We start from the raw sequence: 23,007 nt of genomic DNA, 5'->3' as shown, positions 1-23,007 counted from the left end.
CTGGTAGTAGTGCCCCCTTATTTGCAGAACGCGTTGTGCATTTACCTCGGTTTCCTCTTTTGATTTGTTTTTTTGTTTTGTTTTGTCTGTTTTCATTTTGTTCGTATCGACTCATACCTCAATATATCAACAAACTACAATAGCTTATATCAAATGACGAAGGAAACACCGTTTTCGCATGCTTTTAACAGCAGGGGATTTATGATATTGTTAGGTGCCGCCAAGTTCTGTTGGCAAAGGACGTCAGTGAAACACGTGTGAAGGCTGAAACTCGTGACATGTTAAATGGATGTTTTCTCTTTCAGAGACTTTCAATGAAGCAGGTAGAATTTACAATTCCTCTGATGAGCATGGCCAGAATACTCTCTTGGCTATATAAAAAACTACCTAGCGTGTCTGTAAATTCTGTTATCCTGTTTAAGATAACAGGAAATTACTTAAAAGTGCTTAAAAGTACTCTTGGGTTGCGAGACTGTCGGGTTTCCTATAAAAACAGACACAAGTGCCGACGGATCGACTTGTAGGAAACGAGGAAAGATAAAGGAAGATACTCTCAAAAATGTAGAGATCAGTGCTTTGTTATGCGTTTGTCTGCATCATTAATTGCATTTGTTAGTCTACATACTTAATTGCATTTGTTACCACTGTTGGGGGAAAGCCTTTCAGCTCTATTTCCCTTTGACGACTTTCCTTGGCACAGGAAGAAGATAACGCAACTAATTTCTTATTCGACACGTATAACTCTTTCTTTTCATTTGTACAACGGCGTTATGTTTAGGCTGGAATATTTTCGATATCATTTCAACACGCTCTGATTGGCCCTATTAACTTAAGTCACTCTTTCAACCAATCATATGCCAAAAAAACCTTATGTGATTGATATTCATCGGTTTTTTTGGGCAAATTATAGGCCATGTATGGTTTGTTTGACGCTCTCGTCGAGTCCATTGTTGTATTGTTATATTGTTTTCCATATCTTTGGTTAAACGAAACATATTCGTAAAGCACTCTAGTTTGAGGTTGTCAACTTAAAATTATCTTCATTAATAAATCACAAGCGAAGTTGAAGATTAAGTTGAAGCTTGTGTCTCTGCAACTGATGAAAAATAAACGATTAAGTGAAACATGGATGAAGAGAAATTAGAAAATTGCTCTTCGAAGCGTTGTTACAAGCGATAAGAGATTTACGAAACGAGAGAGCCTAAATCTTTTTTGTCTGGTTGAAAGGACTTGAAGCGTGGAACAACCTTGGTTTTCTAAGGAAGGAAGAGAATTCCAGCTACCGGCGCCATTTGTTGTTACATCCGCCAATGTTAAAACTAAGTTGTTCTTCGTCTAAAAGTCAATGGCGATCGACCTTTTGAAAATGTTATTAACGCAATTTGTTTCTCTGTGTTTGTTTATTGAGTTTATTTGGCAGATTTAATGGCGAGGGTCTGACTGTTGGAAGCTTACACCTTCTATCATAACAAACCACTCCTTTTTGGCCTCAATACAATTTATTATCACCACATCTACCACTTACACTATTTTATAGTTAACAAGATAACAAACTGAGTGTTAAAACTCATTTAGTTAGCTTCTACTTAATGTCTATACCGAAGCTCAAATGGCCAAAGTGACGAGGTTCGGTCAACACGGCCAAAAAATGCATTCTTACCGAGCTTGAGTTACTTTTTTTGACCCGCTCAGTGTGCTACAAAAAAATGGTGACGGTTAAATATTTAGTCACGTACATGGCAAACTTCGGACATTTGGAAGCTTCTTATAACTAAACAATTACTAAAACTTGGTTTGAACCAGACTCTAGGAGTCTATTTGAATTCTATCTTAATTTCTAGCGTCATCTGAAAACCAACTTTTTTTACTTTTCATAATGTGATCTGATATTGTGTGTAGTATGATTAACTTTTCTATCAAAAATCAATGGCTATTTTTTATTAAAAAAAATTTTTACCATTATGAAAATTGCCCATTGGACTAAATCTTAGTTACAACAAAAAGTCAATAGTAAAGATGTATTTTTTATTTTGCACAAGTTTTTACTTGCCGATGTCGTCCTTTAATAAATAAGTGCGTGAATCTGGGCAAGCAAGTTTTTAAATCTTACAGAAGCAAAGGTCATAGTAATTGGATGGAGTTTCTGTCTGAAATCAACTTACTGCCTACATATTTTGTTTTGAAACTCATATTTCTTTTTTGTTTACGAGTTGTTAGCGCCTTTCGGCGTGGAACAACTACAGATTTGATGGTCTAGAAGTTTATTTCTTACGGCAGCTCACTGCATTTCTTATTGCTTCAAACTCTTTCTCTAGATAGTGCCAGTGAAGGAAATGATCTTTAGCTACTTAAAACATTCTGGAGTAAGAATTGGAAAGTATCAGATATAAACTCCTAAATATTTATGTACCCTGAGTTATCATGTGCTCTTCTGTACTATTATTACTTCTCTTGAAAAACTCATTTTCGTTACTTGATGTGGCTTCTCCAGCTGACTTTCCTATCTTTTGTAACTACATTGATTTCATTTCCCTACCATTGTATTTTTTAGCATGGGCTTAAAATTGCACTTGAAAAGGGCACTTAAAGAGAAGAAAAATGTAGACCTTTGAGGTATAAACAGCAATAATCATGCAATTTACATCGTTACTGCTTATGTAATTCAAATGTTTGTGATGTACTTCTTTGCGAGTTTTCCCTGCTTCAGAAAACGTAAATAAAGTCGTGTTTGCCTTGCTCGTAGATCAGCTCTCGCTAATTCCATGGACAAGATTCTGCATGAACTGATTCTGTAAGCAATCTAGTCTCCATGACAGCTGTTGTGTAGAAATACCAAAATAGCGTATGAACGCTGTAAACTTCCAAACGAATTTTCCAGTTTTATGCCCTCCTTCTGAAATCCAAAGGTGCTGCGTTGTGCTCCCAAGCAAATGCAAAGTGTGGTATTTTCTTAGTGTCAATAGCCTCAGCTAATTACATTAGCTTTTCAGTGTTCAGCATTAGACAGAAAGAGGACTGTTCCAAGTCAGGAACTCAAAGTCCTCGTGTTCTTCAGTGCTAAACTCACAGCTTGCGTATCTTTTCAAATGGCCCAACGCCTTTCTTCTTTGTCTCATTTCTTTCCTCAAAGAGGTTTTCTGGCAAACTTTCTGTATTACATGGGCTTTGACTGTCGATTTCTTTCGCCTTTCAAAGAAGCATAGTCCACATGCCCACCAAAAGTCTTCTTCGGCAGTTTTGAATCCATTTGCTCTTCTCCTTCCACCACTTGTGCAAGCCGGTGCCCGATGGCTCATAAGTTTTAACAGATTGGGTAGATCAGGTTGTTCAACGATGTATCGAGCTCGAACATCGCGGTTGTAGTGTACTGAAACCTGAAAAATGAACAGCAGTTTGAATATCTTTACATCTTTGCGTTTTCCTAGAAAGACGGACCGGTAAGATCATCCGTTTTATCATCGAGAGAATGCGGCGGTGAAGTAAACTGTGCTCTTTTTCTAGTAATGGGTCTCAACAGATGGCTCGAGAAATTAAAGAGAACGGGTTTCCGATGAGACTTTCACGCGTTGGGTCTTCGTCCTATTTTGGAAGCCATTGATGAGGAGACAAAGTATACAATAAGGGTCTCGTTCGACGGAAACTTAACTGAGTTCAAAGAGATTGTTTTATGAACATTTTATGAGATTGTTTTCGGAACAACGACGTCTTACTTACTTTTCTCTTATCGAGTCTCGTGTCTGGTCGAAGAACAACTTTTCCGAGAACGAGTGGATTTGTTGATAGCGTCGTCGACGTTGATCGGGTAAATTCATCATTTAAATTAAGCTTCGAGAGTTCCTGGCGAAGCTTTAAAGCTACTCTGTTGACAACGGCGTTTGTGGCGTGTGATTCTGCCAAAGAAATGTTTGATAAAACTGCTATAAGACCAGTAATCAACCTATTACTCTCAAATTGCAGATGTGGTCTGTGGAAAGAATCCTAACTGAAGACTGTGAAGTTTATAAGCTCGTTATTGAAATCTGTGGCGTTTCTACATTCTTCTTCAAAATTTATCGGTTGTCGTGAAAAATATGATCTGAACAATACCTGATGATGAAAAAGTGCTTACCTACTACGTCGTTTTCAATTTCGGAAAAGGTAAACTGCCTCGGCGAGTGGTCGGATGCAAGTTTGTGGTTAGGTACTTTACAGCATTGCGATGGTAGTCTCAAAGCTTCTTTTCCAGCGATGGCTGAAAAAAAATAAGCGAATTATTATCCTGCAATTTCAATAATTTTTTGCCGAAGAAAAAATACGCGAAACGCCCTCTTACAAGTGAAAGGAGAATGTATGAGACTTATCAATCGGCTCGCGAAAGACAGGAAAGGAAATTATTGCGTCAAGCGTAAATTGATTCATGTGGCTTTGCTTTCCAGTTGTCAGAATTTGCATCCAAGTTGGACAAATAGCTACTTTATAGATGAAATGAGACCTCAATGCCATGTGAATTCTTTTATAGATGAGCGATTTATGGTTCGTAATTACCACATTGGTTTTTCTACAAACATATTTTACGATTATACATTTAAATTTCAATACTGCTCGTATCGTAAAAGATGAAAATTTTTGGGTAAGTGCAGCTAACGTTGATGACTTTAACTTTGCAATTTCCTCCTTTGGTTTGTTTTGGCTCACGCAGAAAGAGATGGAAGACAATGATAGATATAGGATTAGATGAACGCGGGTAAAAGTGGAAGACGGAAGTAACAAACGCTTGCTGCTCTGCTGTCCCCCACGTTGGCGTCATTGGTGTGGGCCTTAGAACTTCCTACTAGCCCAAGCACACGTTTATTCATTTAAAGCTGATGAATTTGCTTTATCACAAAATCGCCTATTATGGAATGATCTTAATGCGTTTCATTAAAAATTTGCTCATTGCAAGACTCGAGTGCAGTGACCTACGTTAGCTCGTTATTAAGTGAGCACTTAACATATTTTCTCTCACGAAGATTTTTAGGCCCTTTCTCTTACATCCGTAAATTAGCCTGCGAGAAGATGATGGGTTATTTTCCCACTAAGGCCGTATATCCTTCTGCTTGTCAGCCATTAAATACGCCGCTATAACAACTTTCTGCTTCAAGTGATGAACATGTAACCTCTGCCCTCCTAGAAAGATGCAGAGACCATTTGGGAAACGATTGCTGGGTTTTCTCTGTCTAAAGACCCTTCAGTTAATTAAGGGACATGTTTGCCTTTTTTCAGGAAGTGTACGTCTGCGGACACATATTAAGTGTTCTTCTTCTTTTTCCCGTCTATCATATCACACCATGTATGGATAAAATAGGAATAAAGTAATGCTTTTTTATGCCGACTACTAAGACCAAAGGTGTGACCTACTTGATTCATCCTGTACTTCAAGGCTCTTGGCCTTCTGAGTTGCTCTTGTAGTGATCCTAAAAGGTTTTGACTTAATGGTTGTAACCAATCCTTCATGAAAACCCATCATTATGATGAGCTCCCACTTGTTTCTCTCCATAACATCAGCCTTCTCAAGTCGGTACACAGAGGATCCCTCTTCTGTTCTGTGCACTGAGCCCAAATCTACCGAAAGGACAGTCTGTGTCTGATCGTGTTGCTGAAAATTAACTTGCAGCTCGACGGGACCTGTGGGGACATTTCCAAAGATTGAAGACCGATAATTAGTAACCAGCTATAGCTAAAGAATCATGGCCTTAGGGTCTAGAATTCTAAAGCTAAATTCTCAGAAAACAACGCATGCGATAGATATTTTCTCCTAGTTTATTTTATTGCCGGAACATATCGTGGCTTCTATCTTAGATACTGGCCGTCCGGCTTAAGTTATTTTTTCCATGTTTCTTTGAAGCCTAGCAATGAATGATTTATTACATTAAAGAAATTGTCTCTTGCAAGAGAAGTGGAATCGTTTTCCAGTTTAACTCTGCTGAGAAACGAACCTGTTGTGTCGTGAGTTGTTATCGCAGCGTCAGGACATCTTTGAACGTAAACTCGTACTCTCTTAATTTCATCGGAAGCACGGGCCACAATAGTTACTTCTGACGATCCTAGTCCATATTCGTATTTTCCGGAGCATTTTTTTGTCTTCTTATCGTAGGTGTCCATTAGGTTCATAATTTGAACCTCTACCTCAGGTCTTGCATATTTTGGTTGATGTCCTTTAGAGGACAGGTTCGTCTTGGCGCCACAAGGAGGTAGAAAACTGTGATCGGCTGTTGAAAAAAGGAAGCGGACGTCAAGAAATTTTGCGAGCCCAAAATTCAGAGTAATTGCATCATGTGAACCATAGTAGGATTTTCAAATAGGTGTTTGTTTTCTTGGACGTTGGTTTACTTCTTTTAAAAATCAGTGACGCATCAACTATTCAGAACACATCAGAGGTGGATTTTCCGCATCTGCTTTGTACGTGACAGTATTAAATTATTTAAAGTGACTTCACTGTTGTTTTGTGAAAGAATGTTTTGTACAGTCGGATATTGAATAGTTGTAGACAGATTATTTTGGGAGGCGGTCCTCGACCTTGACCCAAATTGTTGTTCTACAGTAGACAAATATCGGTCAAGTAACCGATCCATACGTAATTTGTTTAATCGCTGAGCTATATTTATAAGTCCCCCCAGGCACAGAAGCATTAGCAATTTATTTGAATGCAACGAAAGAATCACGCAAGAAGAATAATCAGTCTGAAGATAAAACTTAAAAGTAGAAGAGCAATCCTAAGAGGAAGTTGCGAGGGGAAACAGAGGTCACACCAGGCGACGAAGTTGCATTTTGACATAGTTCTTTATCATAACTAGCTGAACTAATACGGAAAAAAGTCTTGAAAACAACACCATAACCGGACGTTATTAAAATCGCGTGTCAGCTAAGCTTATGTGTATGGAGACAAACATATTTAAAACTGGCCAAGTAATCAATACATAATACGATACACCGATGTTGGTATAGGCCCATGCATGTTCTAAGAATGTATATTAGGCAGTTGAATAAAATGACTCCCTCTATCTCCTGCAGTATCGTTTAGAACGTTAACATATTCAACAGCCCTGTGCAAACACCTTGAATGTTATCACCTGCAGTTCTAAAGGAACAGGTTATTGAACTCATGCATTATCTGCAATAATGATGTTTTTTCCGCCGGGCGTGGACAAAAAACTTTTATGCTCAGAACGTTTTCCTCTCTCGTCGGTCAACAAAGATATCGATGAATCCTCTTTCTCCTATCTTACCATCACAAATGATGAAGTAACACCGCTGCTTCTTTTAGCTCCGATATCAAGCTGTTTTAGAAAATTAAGAGTCAGAAATCTTTTACTTGAAATGGTATTACGTGGTGCTTTTCAGGTTATTTAGTCGGTACTAGGTGAACCATTGAGTTGTTGAAGCGAAGAGGAACTTGTTAAGGTTAAATAAACAAAAAAGGAAAATGCTAATTCAGTCACGCTATAGATTTTAGGCATCATAGTAACAGAGAATAATACAGCAGTTTGACAGTAGTCTGAGAAGTGAATGTTGCACGCTGCTGCTGAATCACTCCATCCTTCACTATACTTTGGTTCTTTAATTACAGAAGTTCTTTGAATGTCAGTGGCGTTTATGAGTCAGTAGACTCATTGCAAATAACTTGAAGGGGTTTGTCATAAATCAGTTGCCACTTCACTCGGTAACTGAATGTCCTAGAACGCTATTTGACTAACCTTTTCGGAATTTACGAGTGGGCAGAATGGAGCATGCGGACAAAATTTATCTTTATCCTAAATAGCCAAAGGGCTCTCGAAAACTTCCTGCTCAATATACGCTTAGAACAGATGATACATAACCTAGCTGTTAACATCAAATGTGCGTCAACCATCCTGTTGTAATTAAACCAAATATGAAACTAGGAGACGTAATATAACGTAGATTTGTTCTTTGCTAAATATTAGGAGTCATTTTGAAATAATTTTTTCTCGAGATGATCGCGTACAACTTGCAAGAGGAATAAAATCTGTGTTGTTTGTGGTACGGTCCAACTGTAACTGTAACAGAATGACGCCCGTGGCTTGACAAGCCCCGTTGAATTACACATTTTAAGTCACGTTTTGAGCGCACATTTCCAGTTGAACGTTTGAAGTAGACCGTTGTCATTTCGCGATGTTTTGACGCTGTTCAGACGAAGTAAGGATGGAGAAGTTCCAGACAGATCGCTTTTCTCTTTTAAATTATTATTTGAAAAATAGGCTAACTAACGGTCGCAGAAAACCTTTTAAAATGCTAGCGCTGATAAAGACGATGTTCAAACTATTCACCTTGTACGTTCAATAAATTTATAGAAACTTTGCTAAGTAAATATTGGTGTTCTGCCCACCGAAATAATCTTGTCCGTTACGTAACAAACGAAGTAGAACTTATGTCCTTCATTGCCAAAAACGGTTGCTGATACTCAGCAGGACTTTTTCGTTTTGCACATTCTTCACGACCAAGCTACATCCTGAGAAAGACTTCCACTACCTTTTGGTATTGTCTAGGAAAAAATGTTCGGAGCATAACAAAGTAGTCTTGCTCGATGCTGCAAGTTTCCGTAAAAATCTACAGCAGATGTACTATTTTCATCGCGAAACTTGATCACCATGTTGGCATCGGCCTTAATTCTTTCGCCCTTTTTTAAGCGGATTTCGTTGAAAACGATTTCACCGCCCAAAATAGGGCCGTATCAGAGAAGAATCTTAGTGTCTAATATTGGCAGAAAGGCCGAAAAGAGGGAAGAAACTGAAAAATAAAGATAAGTTTGACAACAACCGCGGTAACTTGTCGGTGCTGGTAATGCTTTCGTAAAGTAAAATGAAAGACGTAAGACGTTTCAAAGTCTTCAGTTTCAAGTTTATGTTTTGTAAAATAAGGATAAAAGATGAGTCACAGGACGGTGCTAAGAACATAATTGTACTTTTACTTTTCACTTGAAACTGATTAAAACGAAACTTGTAGTTCAAGGCATCGGCAGATGTTGGGATGTAATCGCAGAAAGTCTTAGTGAAGTCTTCTCTTTGTCGGGTGACTGATGTCACCCAAATCGGCGTCGTCATAAGTCTTTTCCATTTCAGTCTACTTCTTATAGAAGCTTACAAACTTTTTAGTTCTACAAATTTGAAACTTTGTGGAAAGACAGATATCCTCAAATGTACTATGAAATGAATGTTTTGTACTGGGTAAAATCTGAAATCTGTTAAACGGAAATAAAATTTATTTATCCAAACCTCAGCTACTCCTCAGGCCCTGTAATGTTGGGTCATTAAAATAGATGAAAATCAATGTTACGTTTAAAGTGCCAGATGGTGTACCTAAAACACCATAATTTTCATAAAAAATGTTCGTTGTTACCCTTGAAGGTCAAGTGATTTGGGTGTTAGAACGAAGAGAAGTTCCTACCTATAAAGGTTAAAGACATCTTCCAGGGAACCTGCTTACTTGTAAATGCTATTAGTGGAACTGAATGAAATGTAGAGCCATCAACGCAATGGCTGGAAAAAAAACATCGCCCATTTCTTACTCAGTTTACAATTTTCAGAGAAGATTGCTCAACAGTTACAACACCCAACTTAAATATTTATCAAGAATGTATGAATGACCTACGCTTAAACCTGCTGGGCAAGAAAGCATTTTTTTTGCCAGAAGTCACAAGTAGTAACTGTTAACTTTGGATATATTGGCAGTCATTGCCATTAATGCCATGCTCTGTTTGGTAATTTAAAAACAGTTGGGTCAGTTTCCTCATTCCGGCTTCAGCTAACTTCAGTACGATTTACGGGGGTTTGACTTTGACAGAACAGATTCACATCTGCTTGGTGTCACCTAGATGAACACGACTTAGGTGTTAATTCTCATTTCACTAAACAAATCAAAGGGAGACGTGCATTGTTAGGTAAAAATCGAGTTAGCCTCACTTAACTAAGGAAATCAAAGGAAGTCGTGCATTATTGGGTATAAATTTAGTTAGCTTCGTGGTGCTTTTCTTTACTTTACTCGACTGTAAGTTGCCTGCGGTCCTTTCAAGGGAATTTCTAGATTAGCATAAGCGGGAAAACAGCTGAAATTAAGTGAAAGTGAAATTGGGCCATTTGTAGGAGTAGTTGCTTATATGGTTATTGTAAAGCTCTGTTGAAAGAGTGTGGTCTCTTTATGTTACTAAAACCAGATTTAAGTATGGTCATCAATATGATGTAGACGAGAAGGAAACAGGACTTAATTATACGCTAACACTCCAACAATATTTGACACCAACTAAAAAAAAATTTTATTCCTTTACACTCAACACTTACTTGGAAATGTTTATGTAACATTGGTGTTTGATCTTAGATTGAGAAAATGTTTGAAATCCTATCTCAAACCATTAGCTTCGACTATGATCGCAAATTTTCGGTCGTCTTCAATATCGACCGACGCCGCTGCACACATCAAGGGTTGAATAAGACTCAAAGCGGAAAAGTTTGTTTAGTGTCAGTTGAACGATTTTCTTGTACAATCAGGGAAAATTATATTCACAAGCGGACGTTGAGAAGCACGTGGAAGAAAAAAGTGCGTTAAGTCCGTTACATGTACACATGTAAAAACCAATATAAAACCAAACGTTTCGGAATGGAAGTTAAAATAAATTAGTGAAGTTCATCACGAGAGAGAATGATGCCCCAATTTTCTTGCTTTTAAGTCGCTAACGAAGCAACCAAGGAGGGTTTGTTTGTTTTGATACTCGTCGCTCTCTAAGAGTCATTTGACAACATTTATTACCTTGTTATTTTAGTTGTATACCAGATGAAACAAAATTGTTGAAATCGTAAGTGCATTTGGTGATGCACGACCACCAGTCTTAGCTTTTTTGTTTTGTCTGTTACCTTTTGTTGGCCTCTCAAAGTACATGCTATTTTTTCAAACATATCATATTTTCTGCAGAAGAAATGAGTGTAAAACAGGAGGCAAGCGAGCTTGGGTTCGATTATGTCATTTTGATAATACCCGAAAGCAATGTCGACGCCTCGCAGCGAGTGTACTTCGTTGCTATTTGCCACGTACAACATTCAAATTGTTTGGGTGGTATGCCATTCCATTACGTTCCGCCAAATCTAAAATTTAGTCAAAAAAAAAAAATAACAAAAAAACTCTGACGTACCCCTTACGTTCCAGAAGCTTGTCTGCATCGGGGCTTCCCCGGTTTGTGAAGGCAAAAGCCACTCGCTCTGGTTGAACCCGGCAGATAAATCGTCGCCATACTGTGCCCTGATAAATTCATCTATATCGTTTAGCTGTTGCTCTAGCTCGGGATCTAAAGCGAAAAGACTCATCTTCTTCAACACCAATCAGTCGAAAGAAGCGTAACGACTCTGCAAGCGTTGTCTTATGCCCTGGGAGGAAGTCGTTCCTTAAATCTTTCTGAAGAGTGAACCAAACAGCTTTGACACTGAGTGGGAGTTGTTTCCGGCTAGGATGTCTATTAAACGGAAAATTGTGACGTATGTTCTTTGTTCCCAGGGTCGAGCGTGGTATCCGGGTAATTGTTATTCTAGCCAGGGCTGCTTTTATGCAGTGACTAATATTATTTGAAACTCAGTCTCGAAGCTATGATGTATTATAAGTTTATATTAATGCACTGAAGGTCGCAGATGGTTAAATTTTTTACCGGTGTTCGTGACATTAGGGGCAACAATTTTTTTAATTACGTCCAACTGTTTTCCTTTTTCGTCAAGTTTCTGTCTTGCCTACTTTAGAGCTTTAATGAAAAGGGCTAACTTAAAATTGTGTCTGAATAATATCATACTATTCTTTACTTAGTCAAATTAAACTATTTTCCAAACATTTTCTAACAAAGTGAATTGCCCTTCATTAAAATGCCATGGAAATTTTTTGTCCGTTTCCTCTTGTAACCGCCTTGAGTTTTTGTGACCTTTTGAACTGCTACCTTGTAGTACATTTAATCGCAATATTAACGCTTTCCACCCCCTTTCCTCAAAATCACGTTCCATTAAAATTGATTTACTAATGTATAATCGTCACACTGTGCTTAGAGGCGTTGCTCGCTGTCTTGTTAAAATCATTATAATCTGATTTTTGTGATCTCGGGGCTACAAACAGATTTCGTTGTTCAAATGTTAACAATGAATCCGATCACCCTTTTATGAGGTTTTGAAAGACAAAAACATTTGCTTAATACCCTCATGGTATTGTGTTTAACCTCATTTGTTGAAACAAAAACAAAGAAGGTTGTATGGAATGTGCAAATGTTTTTCTTCAGGGTTAGCGTTGTACCTGAAACTCAGTTTTGGCTAAGTACCTTATTTGGATTGCTCTGTCTCTCAGTCACGTCGCGTTACGTTATTGACGTCTTTACATCAAACCTTGCACAATTTTGGCTCGCAATGACGTAAATGCGTCACACCTTCCACGCCTGCAGCATGTTGCGAAATCCAAAATGGCGGTTTTATGTCACGTCTCTGCATGGAGTCGCGTCATGTCGGTTTTGCAGTCAAAACAGGCTCAGCTGCCTCAGTTTCTCCTAATTCAGGCGCCAATAAGTTTTACTCATTGTCATTTTTAAACACCTGATAAAGGTGAGTGAATCAAATGCTAGTCTTTTCTCTAAAAGGTTGTAGTTGCGCTGCCTACCGATTGGCGCGAGAAGGCTATCGATTTGCTCGGGGAGGTTGTGGGACATAAAAGCTATAAATAGTGATTGTAAATTACTCATATATCAATCCAACCTTTCTTTGTATTTTTACTTGCTATAACAAGTTTATAAGTTTATTTTTATTCCTGAAGTGAAGGCCACTGAGCTACAACGCCTTTCGTCGTTATTATTTTTATGAGGGTGAGGTTAAAGAACACGATAATTAAACAAAGTATGGAAATTTGCTTTATGTGGAGTGTGCCGGTCCTTTAGTGTACAAATTGATTAAGCAAGGTAATGAATAAATTTGACATGTCATAACGGATTAGTAATGTACCACGTTGTTAATCTTACTCCAGTTCTTTGTTTAACCTTCTAAATCTTTAATCCTACTTTGAATCCAAATGAACGTATTTTATGTGTTTATTCTATATCTTCGTTCTTTATGCTCTTTTATTTCGACTAAGGACAAAAGAGGGAAATAGATAGCACGAAACGTCGAAAGCAATGAACATCGTTAAGATTTATGACCTAACAGCTGTCAACGCCCCAAACAAAGTTTGAAGATATTTTCCTGGTAATAGGATGCTCTAAAACTAACAACAGTCAATGATTAAATCAGTTTTCTCATTTTTTGTAACTTTCACCTTTAGATATTTCCTGCGATACACATCAGCAGGGTTTCTTACCAAAGATGGAAGTCACATATATATGTTGGCTTATTTCCGGCGTTGCAGTGACATCCTCCTTTTGAGCACAGCACGTACCTTTCCTGATGGTTAATTTAGTTAAGAACATTTTGAGTGGCCGTATATAGTAAACGGAAAAAAGAAATAATGGCACGCAAGGGAAGTGTTTGCTGCAAGTCTGTGTCTGCTGTCGTTGCGGAACTCATTCTCTATGCATGTTGGCAATGATTGATAGCCTATCGTACATGTAGGAGATCTTAAAAATATTGGATTCAACTTCCAATTTGTCAGAATCGACTTGACCTCTTTCAGGTGACACTCCATACTACGCGTTTATGACTTGTAGGTTTTCTAGTTTCGAACTTGCTTACTTGATCGTGGCTTAACTCTTCGCAATCCATCCACGATCAGCCTTTGCTTTTGTCTTGCGTTATGAATTTTGTTTAGGTCGTTATGCAGTATTTTCTGTTGTCTGGGTTTTTGTTTTCAACATCCTCGTTTCATGCTTTCCAAACTCGGTGGGAAACTGTGACTGCCTTGCGTCTCTCAGTTAATACGTCTTGCGATTGTCGATTAAATTTTCACTCGCCACTTTTATTGCAATTACAGTGATACTCGAGAAAATTCTTTACCTTCCTCGCCCCTGTCGATAGACGTAACACAGTATTGTCTAGAATATTCCAACTGTAATGTGGTGTTTCGGTTGACATGATAACAAATTAAGAACTTTGAAATCCTAACTGCAGGTTTTTTTACACAAATAAAGATGCAAAAAAATATCAAGGGTTTCCTCGTCAAAGACTCGGATTTTTTTTGCTTTCCAACGCGTTAAAAAAAGAATGACAACTTGTTTCACTGAACTCAAGTTGTTTATTTATTATGATTAAAGTAATCATGGTCACGCACATTGCCCAAAACCTCAGACACCCTTTTACCTAACTAAGATACGATGAAGATATCAAAACTCCATTGGACTGGGGTCAGTTTTTGTTGTTTTCCCACGCTCGCGACAAAACTAATGACAACTTCATCACTGAACTCAAGTTGTGTAGTAATTCTACACCTTAGTCAGGCACGTTTCCCAAACCTAGGGGACTTAATTTTATTCAGCTAAAATTAGATAACTGAAGTAAATCAGTCTTCTTTTATTAAATGTGCCACAATAACTGGTGGATCCATACAACTATTTCTTACTGCTGAGTTATTTCACTGAGCCTGTTGTTGCTTTAAGGGCTTCCCGCAGCTCACTTTACTACAACATTTTCCTTATTGAAATTTACCTGCCTTGACACTCCATGTCACTTTATTATTTGGTTAATTATCTATGTTATGCCCCAATTCAGGCAGCTAAACACAGGTGGGTTTTGCTGCCTCAACCAGGATTTTAGTTGTGTTACGCACTGTTTAAAAACTGTAGAGTTTTGTCAACCAAATCTTAGAGAAATATGTGACCATATCTGTTATCTTCTGTAACCCATCCCTCATAAACATGACCTCGTTTACTTCGCTTGAGATAAAAAATATTTTTGGTAAATAAATTGTACCTTTTGTTTTACCAATTGAGAGGAGGAAGTTATGTTCTCATAAGAAAGTCAAAATTACAGTTATATATTGACGCTGTAGTTGTTTTAAATTTTGCTCGTAGACATCCGTTCCAAAATTCGCAAATATATCATTGAACTGTCAATGGTTATGTTTATGTCACAAAACTCCGAATCAATTACGTGTGACACGAATAGCGTTGCCAACTGGCATTATCAGTAGAACTTCTTTCCTCACATACAGATAGTGCCATTGCTCTAAAAATGTACGATTTATTTCTTATATTCCTGTTACGTGTACTGGACACCAAGTTTTTCAGAACAATTTAAGAAATGGCCACTACTATTAGAATATGAGTAAAAAAAAAAAACTAATTTCAAATTTTTCACCTCATGATTTTGAATGATTCTTGTTATTTTCAGTATCTGTCAGTCTTTTCGTGATGTTGAATTCCTGTGCTAGATAATGCGATCGCGGCATAGATTTGTAACTTAATTTTATTTGACGTTGAGAGAAAGTTTCTCATATTGCCATTGTTTCTGCACCGGTTAACCATTGACGCGTGAAGTTTGTCGTTCCGCCGGCTGAATCTGGCTATTTTTTCACCACATCACGCAATACGAATTTATAGAAAACTTTTTAAGAAGCATCAGAGAAAATTCACGGCCAGTTTTTTTAAATAACAGTAACAGCGAAAACTAGGACTAAAACGTATTCCAACGATTAGAAATATAACTACGACAGTTGCAGTTCGCCTGTGAGTATCATTTTTGTTTTACAGATCAAAATATATTTCAAGTTGAACGACTCACAATTTCATCAGCTGAATATCTAAGTCACAGTTCTAGCTCTCAGTGAGCCCAGAGGATATCATATGAACTTCTCGCCGGCGGGAGACTTCTCCGGTAGCGTATTGATGAATTTACAGCACACGCGTATAGCAGTCGAGACTCGATAATTCCATTTTCAAGAGTGTGCTCTTGAAAACCATTGGCCTTTTGCGAGATACGGAGCTGAGAGTGGTCGTGATTATAAGGGGAGCACTAAAATACTTTTTTTTATGGATTAACACTAGTGTGGACCTAACGGAAAAAACTAGACTTGTAATCCATTGTGTGGCTACTAAACTCATGAAGAAAAACGAGAGGATGCTCTCATGTTTAATCTGACTGGTTACCTCAGTCACACACAGGCTCGGCGAATAGGTTTAAACAAAGGTTTCGTTGTCGAATGTCAATGATTAAACTCTTAGACGTTTTAGAGGGGTCACCCTTGAAAATTATATCTTGAAAATACTTCAAGATTCTCGGCTTAAGGATTCAGTTGTTTCTCGGGAGTTTAGGGTTTCAATGAGTAATTAGTTTTTCATAGTGGTTACCTCCGGATTGTCATCGCCAGAGGAGCCGAATAAATTTTTTGTAAATAGCAGGTGATATATTCAAATCTATTATTAGGTACTAATCGTAGAAAAAGAGCTTGAATTCCGAAAATAACTCATTAGAGAAAAATATGGGAACGCGGTTGTGGTGATTGATGTCCGCCACATGTGCTTTTTACGGCCTTTGGGCTCGTGTGGTTAGAACCTCTGTTAAGTCACTTATTTCCGATCACAGAGTCCTCAGGTAGCGTGACAGCTGTCATTGAAATGTATGTAAAAGGGAATCCATAGTTAAAGTATTTGCTGCTATCATGATCATCATTGTGACCACAAAGTCATTTAATTTCAGTTTGAGAAATCACAGTCCTTCAGAATTTGATTGTCTGCACGTTTGCAGAGTTAGTATCGTAGTTAGGATCGTGGTTTCCGTTAAGCACATGTTGGAGGTTGTTTCGGTTTATCTGCTAAATGTTAACTTCATTAATGATGGAAGCCTCGCTGCACCAGTCCCACTTACCCACCCATCAGTAACAATTCACAATAACGTCACTGGTATTCGCATTTGATTTAAAAATCAGTCCCCCACAATCGTCCACGAAGGATCCGAGCCTTACTTTACAACCGTCAAACAGACCCGCTTCCTTCGTTGTCCTGTTGTAAATGGGACCGACGAACGTGCTTGAGATAATAAGGAAAAGGCGTTATAAATGTGAGGAGCAAAGAATATTGTGCTCGAACACAGTAAAAATCGCAAGAAAGCAACCACACAAATTCCCACGTTACTGGTCTCTGCCTTAGTTAAAAAGCGGGGAGTCGCTTACTAGAAGTTTCAATGCAGGTGGCGCAAGTCTTCACGAAGAATTAAAAAAAAAAGCACAAGAACACTTACGTAAATTGCTTACGTAAATCAGATGGCACCCTACTATCGCGTTTAATTTGATTTTGACGCTAAACTTCCACCGAAAAAATTATTTGCTGTCTCTCCCTTTAACTTATTTTGCTTTATCCCACCTCCTTTCTCTTTTCAATCGTGTTTATCAGAGACCCTCTCTCCCGGTAGAACACTGGCATGGCCTATCTTTACTTTGAAAATGGGCTTTCTATGGTCGTTGTTAGGTCGTCATGTATAATGACGTATAGCGTATTATCTGTCAGTCTAAGGGCAAATAGTCGACTAATGCTTATTGTTTTATATTTACTTAGAAACATAGTATAGAGAGCGTCAAAAGAATTTAAAAAGTTTCGTGTAGTGGACTGATTCCTTTCACAATATGAGATTAGAAAGGAAACATACCTTTCGGATTGAAAAAATCACCCAGGTGACCCGACTTGTAATATTGACGCAATTTCGGAACCTTTCAGCAACTGAAATCTTAATCTATCCGGAAGCCAGGACTGTTAAGCTTCCCACTGAAACTCATGATCGATATCACCGAACGTAAACCTTGTTTGGTTATTTCGGAACACTCGGTTCAAATTGAGATAGCGAGGTTTAGCTTCAGCCTTCAGACTTTCCTTAAACGTGCTCTTTTAAGTTCGCTCACAAATAAGACAAGGTCCAGCTGTTGTTCCAGCAAAACTTGAAAAAATTAGAGCCATCTGTAAATAACAATGAAGTCTTCAAGTCCCAACAACAGTACTATTGGCGATTTGACTGAACCCTCTGGATTCAATTTGTAACACCTGTAGTGCGGCTTCGCCTTAGCTTAAGCGCTGGTGAAATGTCAACTTGACGGAAACCTTCCCTGGGACTTAAAACGGTTTGTAATTGCCATTTATTGAGTGAAATTTTTTGTCTTGGGATTTGAAGAAGTTTTGTATGCATTTGTATCTCAGTGCAGTCGCTTCATTCCATTTACACTGCATAGCCGCATGACTGTACATGAACGAAAAACCACTTTAGGATGTTTTTTTTTAACAACGACATCGGACGGAAGGACGTATTGAGCTTACACTTGGTAAATTGGCGAAAGAACCATTCAGTTTCAGCGCCATAGAGATATCCATCTGTTGTGAAAGAAACGCGCTCTAAGACGTCAAACACGTATTTAGTTATTTGCTTTTATTTAGATCGCATGTTTTTTCATTACAACGACAAACTTGTATTTATCCTTTGATCACAGTGTGGCCACACAACAGCCTTTATAACCTCATGACTTAAATACAACCACTCAGAGGTATTCTAGTGACAGCAACTGATATAATGCGATTTGGTAGAAAGCCATGTAAAGCTTACACTCAATTCAGTTTCAGATCGCGAGAGAGCAATTTGTTTCGATATCAATCTAGTGTGCATAATCATACAAATACTATAAATCGGTTACGTTTGTGTTCTTGTTTGTCTTTAGTGCTGTTGGGCAATGAATGAGGATAGTTGTCTCAGTTGTGCATATGGTACCTTGCAACACAGCTTAAACTATAGCCTCATGACTCAACTGCGAACCACTATTATTGTCTCCGCCATAATGACTGAAACGTTAATGTTGGCTGAAAGTCAAGCTCAGTCGCAGCGAAATAGCTGAAGTATGCACGTTTCGAGGCAAATGCTAAATCAACTCTTTGTAGTAAATTTTCTATGCTGTGCAAAAGTTTTTTGAACTTTTGTCTTTTTAACCATTACAGCATGGATCTTAAATTTCCCCACTGAGCATTTCTGGTAATTAGTTGACGAGTATATATAGTCACAGGAAGGAAAAATGAAATCTTTAAAATTTGCCATCACCAAATGATTGTTCCATTACAGTTTAAACCGTTATTTTTTTTTTTTTCAGCTACCCCGGAAAAGGGTCGAGCAGACATGTTCAACAGGAACTGTTAAAACCTCTTAAATAAAAGCAAGAGCATTACTTTCGGATTAAGAAGGAATTTCTTCGTTGGTACTAGAGCACGGACAGACTTAGCTTGGGCAAAGAAACCACCACTTACAATTCCCTCTGTATTATGGAACGTCTCAAACCCGTCTGGTAAATAATGGGCCATCACGGGAAATTTCATTTGGCTCCTTTTGTTTTGGGATTAAAATATTTGCTTCACTTTGTCTCGTTTTCTGCATTGTGGAGTTGTAGTGGAGCTAGTTTCAGTCATATATTTGATTACTTTTAGTTTACATCGTTCTAAGGCCAAATAAATTTTCCTCCGTTTTCAAAATGGTAATGTAGGGAGATACTAAACCCGAAAAGGCGGTGCAAGTTTGCTTATAGTTCATAAACTTATCTTTTCAGTGGCTAATAGAAACAGAGCTGTTGACCTACCTAATGATGCTTCTCTGATTTGTGCGGTCAAAATTCGCTTAGTGTTGTTATACTCAACTGCAACATCGTTTCCACCCTGCTCCATGATAAATTCGTCAATATCGTTTAACTTTCGGTCTAATTCAGGATCAATAAAGGACAGACTCATCTTCTTCAGGACTTTTAGTCCAGATGATAAGAATTGTACGCGGGCCATTTAATGATTTCCTGGCAAGAAACTCGATATGTTATCTCAACGCTTCCGTTACGCACTGGAATGGGTTTCCGGTTTAAGGAACTTCGAAATCGAGAGGACGTGATATTATTCTTGCTATTTGCTATACCTCACTTGATTCCTTTTTTGGGAAACCTTTCCTTCTCCTTTTTTTATACCAGTTTTGATGTATATCGGCCGTATTTCAGGATGGTCCTGACCGATCATTTCTCAAGTTAATTACTTGAAATATCGAAATAACAGTGCTAGTTGACTGAGGGGGTTTCAAAAACTTACCCTCTCCACTCCCTGAAATTTCCACACAGAGCCATTTGTAACCCACCCCTGGATAGGTCGGTGGCTGAGCTGCATGCGGGCACTAGCTATGACGTTAAGCCCCATGCATTTTCTTCAGCCAGGCTGGCTTGAAGAGGAGTAATGCCCGCCTTCAAGCAAAAATCCAGCCATCAGTTTTTGCAATGTCAAATGAGCTCCTCCTAGGCATGTTTCTTTGGACGTTCCACCACCTTTCAACCACAGAATGTTCACACACTGCCCGAGCTCTCTAACAGGGTTTGAACCTGAGTGTCAATCTTGTAACATAGCGGGCCTGTTTTTGCAAATCCAATCAGACATACTTGCTCGATAAGCATCCCGGATCAATATCAGTATCTGGGCAACTGCCCATCTACCCCTCCCCTAACCCAACATTAACCTTAACTTGTTGTCAATTGAGTTAGGGGAGGGGTAGGTGGGCAGTTACCCAAATACTGATATTGATCCAACATCCCATGTGACCGCATATACAGCGAGGTCAATGATAACAGAGAGGGCCCACACTTGCTGACAAAAGTTGAAATTGTCTTAAGAGGTTATCAGAATTTACCACATCACATGTGCGAGGAAGTAGGAGCACAACTTGGATTCATGGAAAATACTTCAAAGAACAGGCAGACGTAATAAGCAATTATGTTTTAAATAATAATGGTTATAGAAACGAGTGGAGTCCAGTTTTGACTGTAATCGACCGACCGCGATCGCGAAGCGGGAGTCCGATTTGTGACTATGAAAACAGACCGAATTGAACGACGCGAAGTCGTGTTATCAATTGATCATAACCAATACAGATTCCGAACCGAACAAATACCTCTATTTAAGAAAATATCTCTGGTAGAGACATTCCCCAATGCAAAAACTTCTGTTTAAATTCTGGCCACATTACGCTAAAGTTATACTATATGATGTTGAAAGACGCCAGGCCAAAAGTGCTTGTTAACAGGTCATTTAAAAGCTTAACTTTTCAACATTTTCATAGCACTTTTATGTTTTATCTCATTAGAGATTTGAATGCTTCAATCAACATCCTTGAAACCTGAAACTGGGTCAGTGTAGCAAATCAACTCTTGGGTTGACTGAAGCACACACGACATCAAAATTACAAGCTCTCTTTTCTTGCGAACGAGAATCTGATAATACATGCCTAGTGCTACTATGATTGGCTGGTTTACTCAAGAAAATCTTCTTGTGGCAGTTCGCTCTCGCACGGGTCTCCTATTGTTGCTTTCCTCGACAGTGAGTGTCCATGCCTCTGCGTTTTCAATTCCACTATTCCTGCTGATTTATTGTAGGGGGTTAAGTCTTATATGATTGACCCCATATACCAAAGTTTGTAACGCAAGGGATCACGATTGACAAACTTGACTTCGCTCCAAATCTGGCGGTGTCTGTTGTTGTGTATGTGTTCTGAAATGGCAGAGGTCTGCGTGTCGCAAGGGGAATGTCCCGCTGATGCGAAAACCTGGCTACCTTCGTAAACAACTAGTCAACGAAGTAGAGTACGCTAGTTTGGAATATTTACCGAGCTGGGACGCGGCGAGGTAAATTTCTACTGCTAGCCTCTCACATTGTGATGAAAAGCTATTTGATGTAACAGCGGACTTCAAAATCAAAATCAAAAATGAAACAACTCATTTTTCTTGCAACGATTGCAACATTTTTGGGCGAAAATCCCGCGCACGTTGCTTGGAGGTGAATAGCAAAGGTCATTTGGAGTTTGAGCAGACTATCAAGGCGCACCTTCAACACAAACCACTGTTTTAGTACAAGCTAATACCGCATACTCCAAATGCTGTATCGTTTCAGTGTTGGGCTAGGCTTCAGAGTTTGACTCTAGTCAAGCAAAATGAAAGCAATGATACAATTGCTGTTAAAACATTGCCCTTCCCTTTTTGGTCAGAAACTACACATCAGAATACTTTTGCCCATATTCCTTTTAAAAGTGTGTGCCATGAAAATAGGTACATCGTGGGCTGAGTATTCGTCACACATGTCCAAAACATACAAATAGATTCCATAGAATAAACGAGATTTTCCCACGGAATGAGAAAACTTCTACTTGTAACACCTTCCAAGATTACTGAAATTCATAACACGAAAGGGTACCGGAAGTTTGACGAAAATCAGGTAGGGTACAGGTGTTGACCGATGGACTTCATCGGAATCCATTTGTCTGATGGAGTTGGATGGAATCCATCGGATTCCAATGAAGTCCATCAGATGTACCCGAAGTCCAGTAGTAAAATATACTATAAGACCCCAACTCAGACAAGTGCAGGAAATGTGAAATATGCCGCGCTTTTTAAGCCACGAAGCGAAACTGTTAATTTCAAGCGAGGAACACTTGAAATATATCTCGTTCTCCAAGCCATGATGCGAAACGGCGCTTAACACAGACAAGTACAGCATACGAGAAATATGCCTTGTTTTGGAAGCGATTAAGCGAGACAATTCTTTGCTAGGACGGATCACGTCAAATGTTTTCTCGTCTTTTCGAGCTATGACTACAGCTTGCTACAAGCGCACAATGTAGACAAGCGTGATGTACAAGTGATATGTCACGTTCTCGAAGTTAGAAAGCCAAACCGCTCACTCCAAGCGCACGACGCAGACAGTGAGGATGCAATGCTTCCACAAGCAAACGCCTATCGTCCTATTTTTCCTATATACGGTGTGATGTTAGTATGTGTTCTGCACAAAGAAGCGGGCTACTCATGTAGTATAACTGGTTTCGTGAAGATGCCTTGAGGCGCTGTTGCTCGTTCGAAGCGTGCTATACTGATAAGTATATCAATCGTATACAATAAGATAGTTCGGGATTTAGCAACGAAGCGAGAACCATACTTACTGGCGACATACGCATTAACTACCTCACTCCTCTCATCACCAAACAACAGTTAAACTACAAAGTCGTAAGCATAATTTCCTGTTATTTGATTACGCTTAGAGCCTGGTGTGTTACAGTTGTAATC

The 23,007-nt window shown here is 38.7% G+C and overlaps 1 protein-coding gene and 2 long non-coding RNA genes across 4 annotated transcripts; 2 read left to right on the top strand and 1 right to left on the bottom strand.

The window, feature by feature from the left end:
- Window positions 1–1,480: 1,480 nt before the first annotated feature.
- On the bottom strand, window positions 1,481–19,699 carry LOC113666508 (uncharacterized). 2 transcript variants are annotated; one of them, XM_089204711.1, is made up of 6 exons: window positions 19,507–19,699; window positions 5,955–6,227; window positions 5,377–5,643; window positions 4,109–4,231; window positions 3,715–3,890; window positions 1,481–3,374 (listed from the first exon to the last, which is right to left on the bottom strand). In XM_089204711.1, exons 1-6 carry the CDS (start codon window positions 19,652–19,654, stop codon window positions 3,000–3,002), a joined length of 1,362 nt encoding a protein of 453 aa, XP_089060837.1. In that variant the 5' UTR covers window positions 19,655–19,699; the 3' UTR covers window positions 1,481–2,999. The 2 variants fall into 2 exon arrangements, with proteins under 2 accessions (XP_089060837.1, XP_027038096.2); XM_027182295.2 differs by lacking the exon at window positions 19,507–19,699 and adding an exon at window positions 11,156–12,460.
- Window positions 12,454–14,521, top strand: LOC149046871 (uncharacterized). Its single transcript, XR_016186075.1, has 2 exons — window positions 12,454–12,590; window positions 13,300–14,521. It is a non-coding gene; the product is annotated as an uncharacterized LOC149046871 (long non-coding RNA).
- Window positions 17,523–20,699, top strand: LOC149046870 (uncharacterized). The gene is made up of 3 exons (XR_016186076.1): window positions 17,523–18,015; window positions 19,027–19,190; window positions 19,435–20,699. It is a non-coding gene; the product is annotated as an uncharacterized LOC149046870 (long non-coding RNA).
- Window positions 20,700–23,007: the final 2,308 nt, after the last annotated feature.

This window comes from Pocillopora damicornis, chromosome 4, assembly GCF_964200805.1.
Source record: "Pocillopora damicornis chromosome 4, jaPocDami1.2, whole genome shotgun sequence".
Classification (NCBI taxonomy): Eukaryota; Metazoa; Cnidaria; class Anthozoa; order Scleractinia; family Pocilloporidae; genus Pocillopora; species Pocillopora damicornis.
Note: the sequence above shows the minus strand (reverse complement) of the source record. Positions and strands in the feature narration are given on the sequence as shown.

Bases quoted from the DNA above. Each gene is read 5' to 3' on its own strand.
- LOC113666508 (XM_027182295.2), bottom strand. From the start codon at position 11,327: ATGAGTCTTTTCGCTTTAGATCCCGAGCTAGAGCAACAGCTAAACGAT. The intron at 4,232-5,376 runs GTAGGTCACACC...ATTTTTTTTCAG, and splicing joins TGAAGTACAGGATGAATCAA to CCATCGCTGGAAAAGAAGCT. The intron at 3,891-4,108 runs GTAAGCACTTTT...TTTCTTTGGCAG, and splicing joins AATTGAAAACGACGTAGTAG to AATCACACGCCACAAACGCC.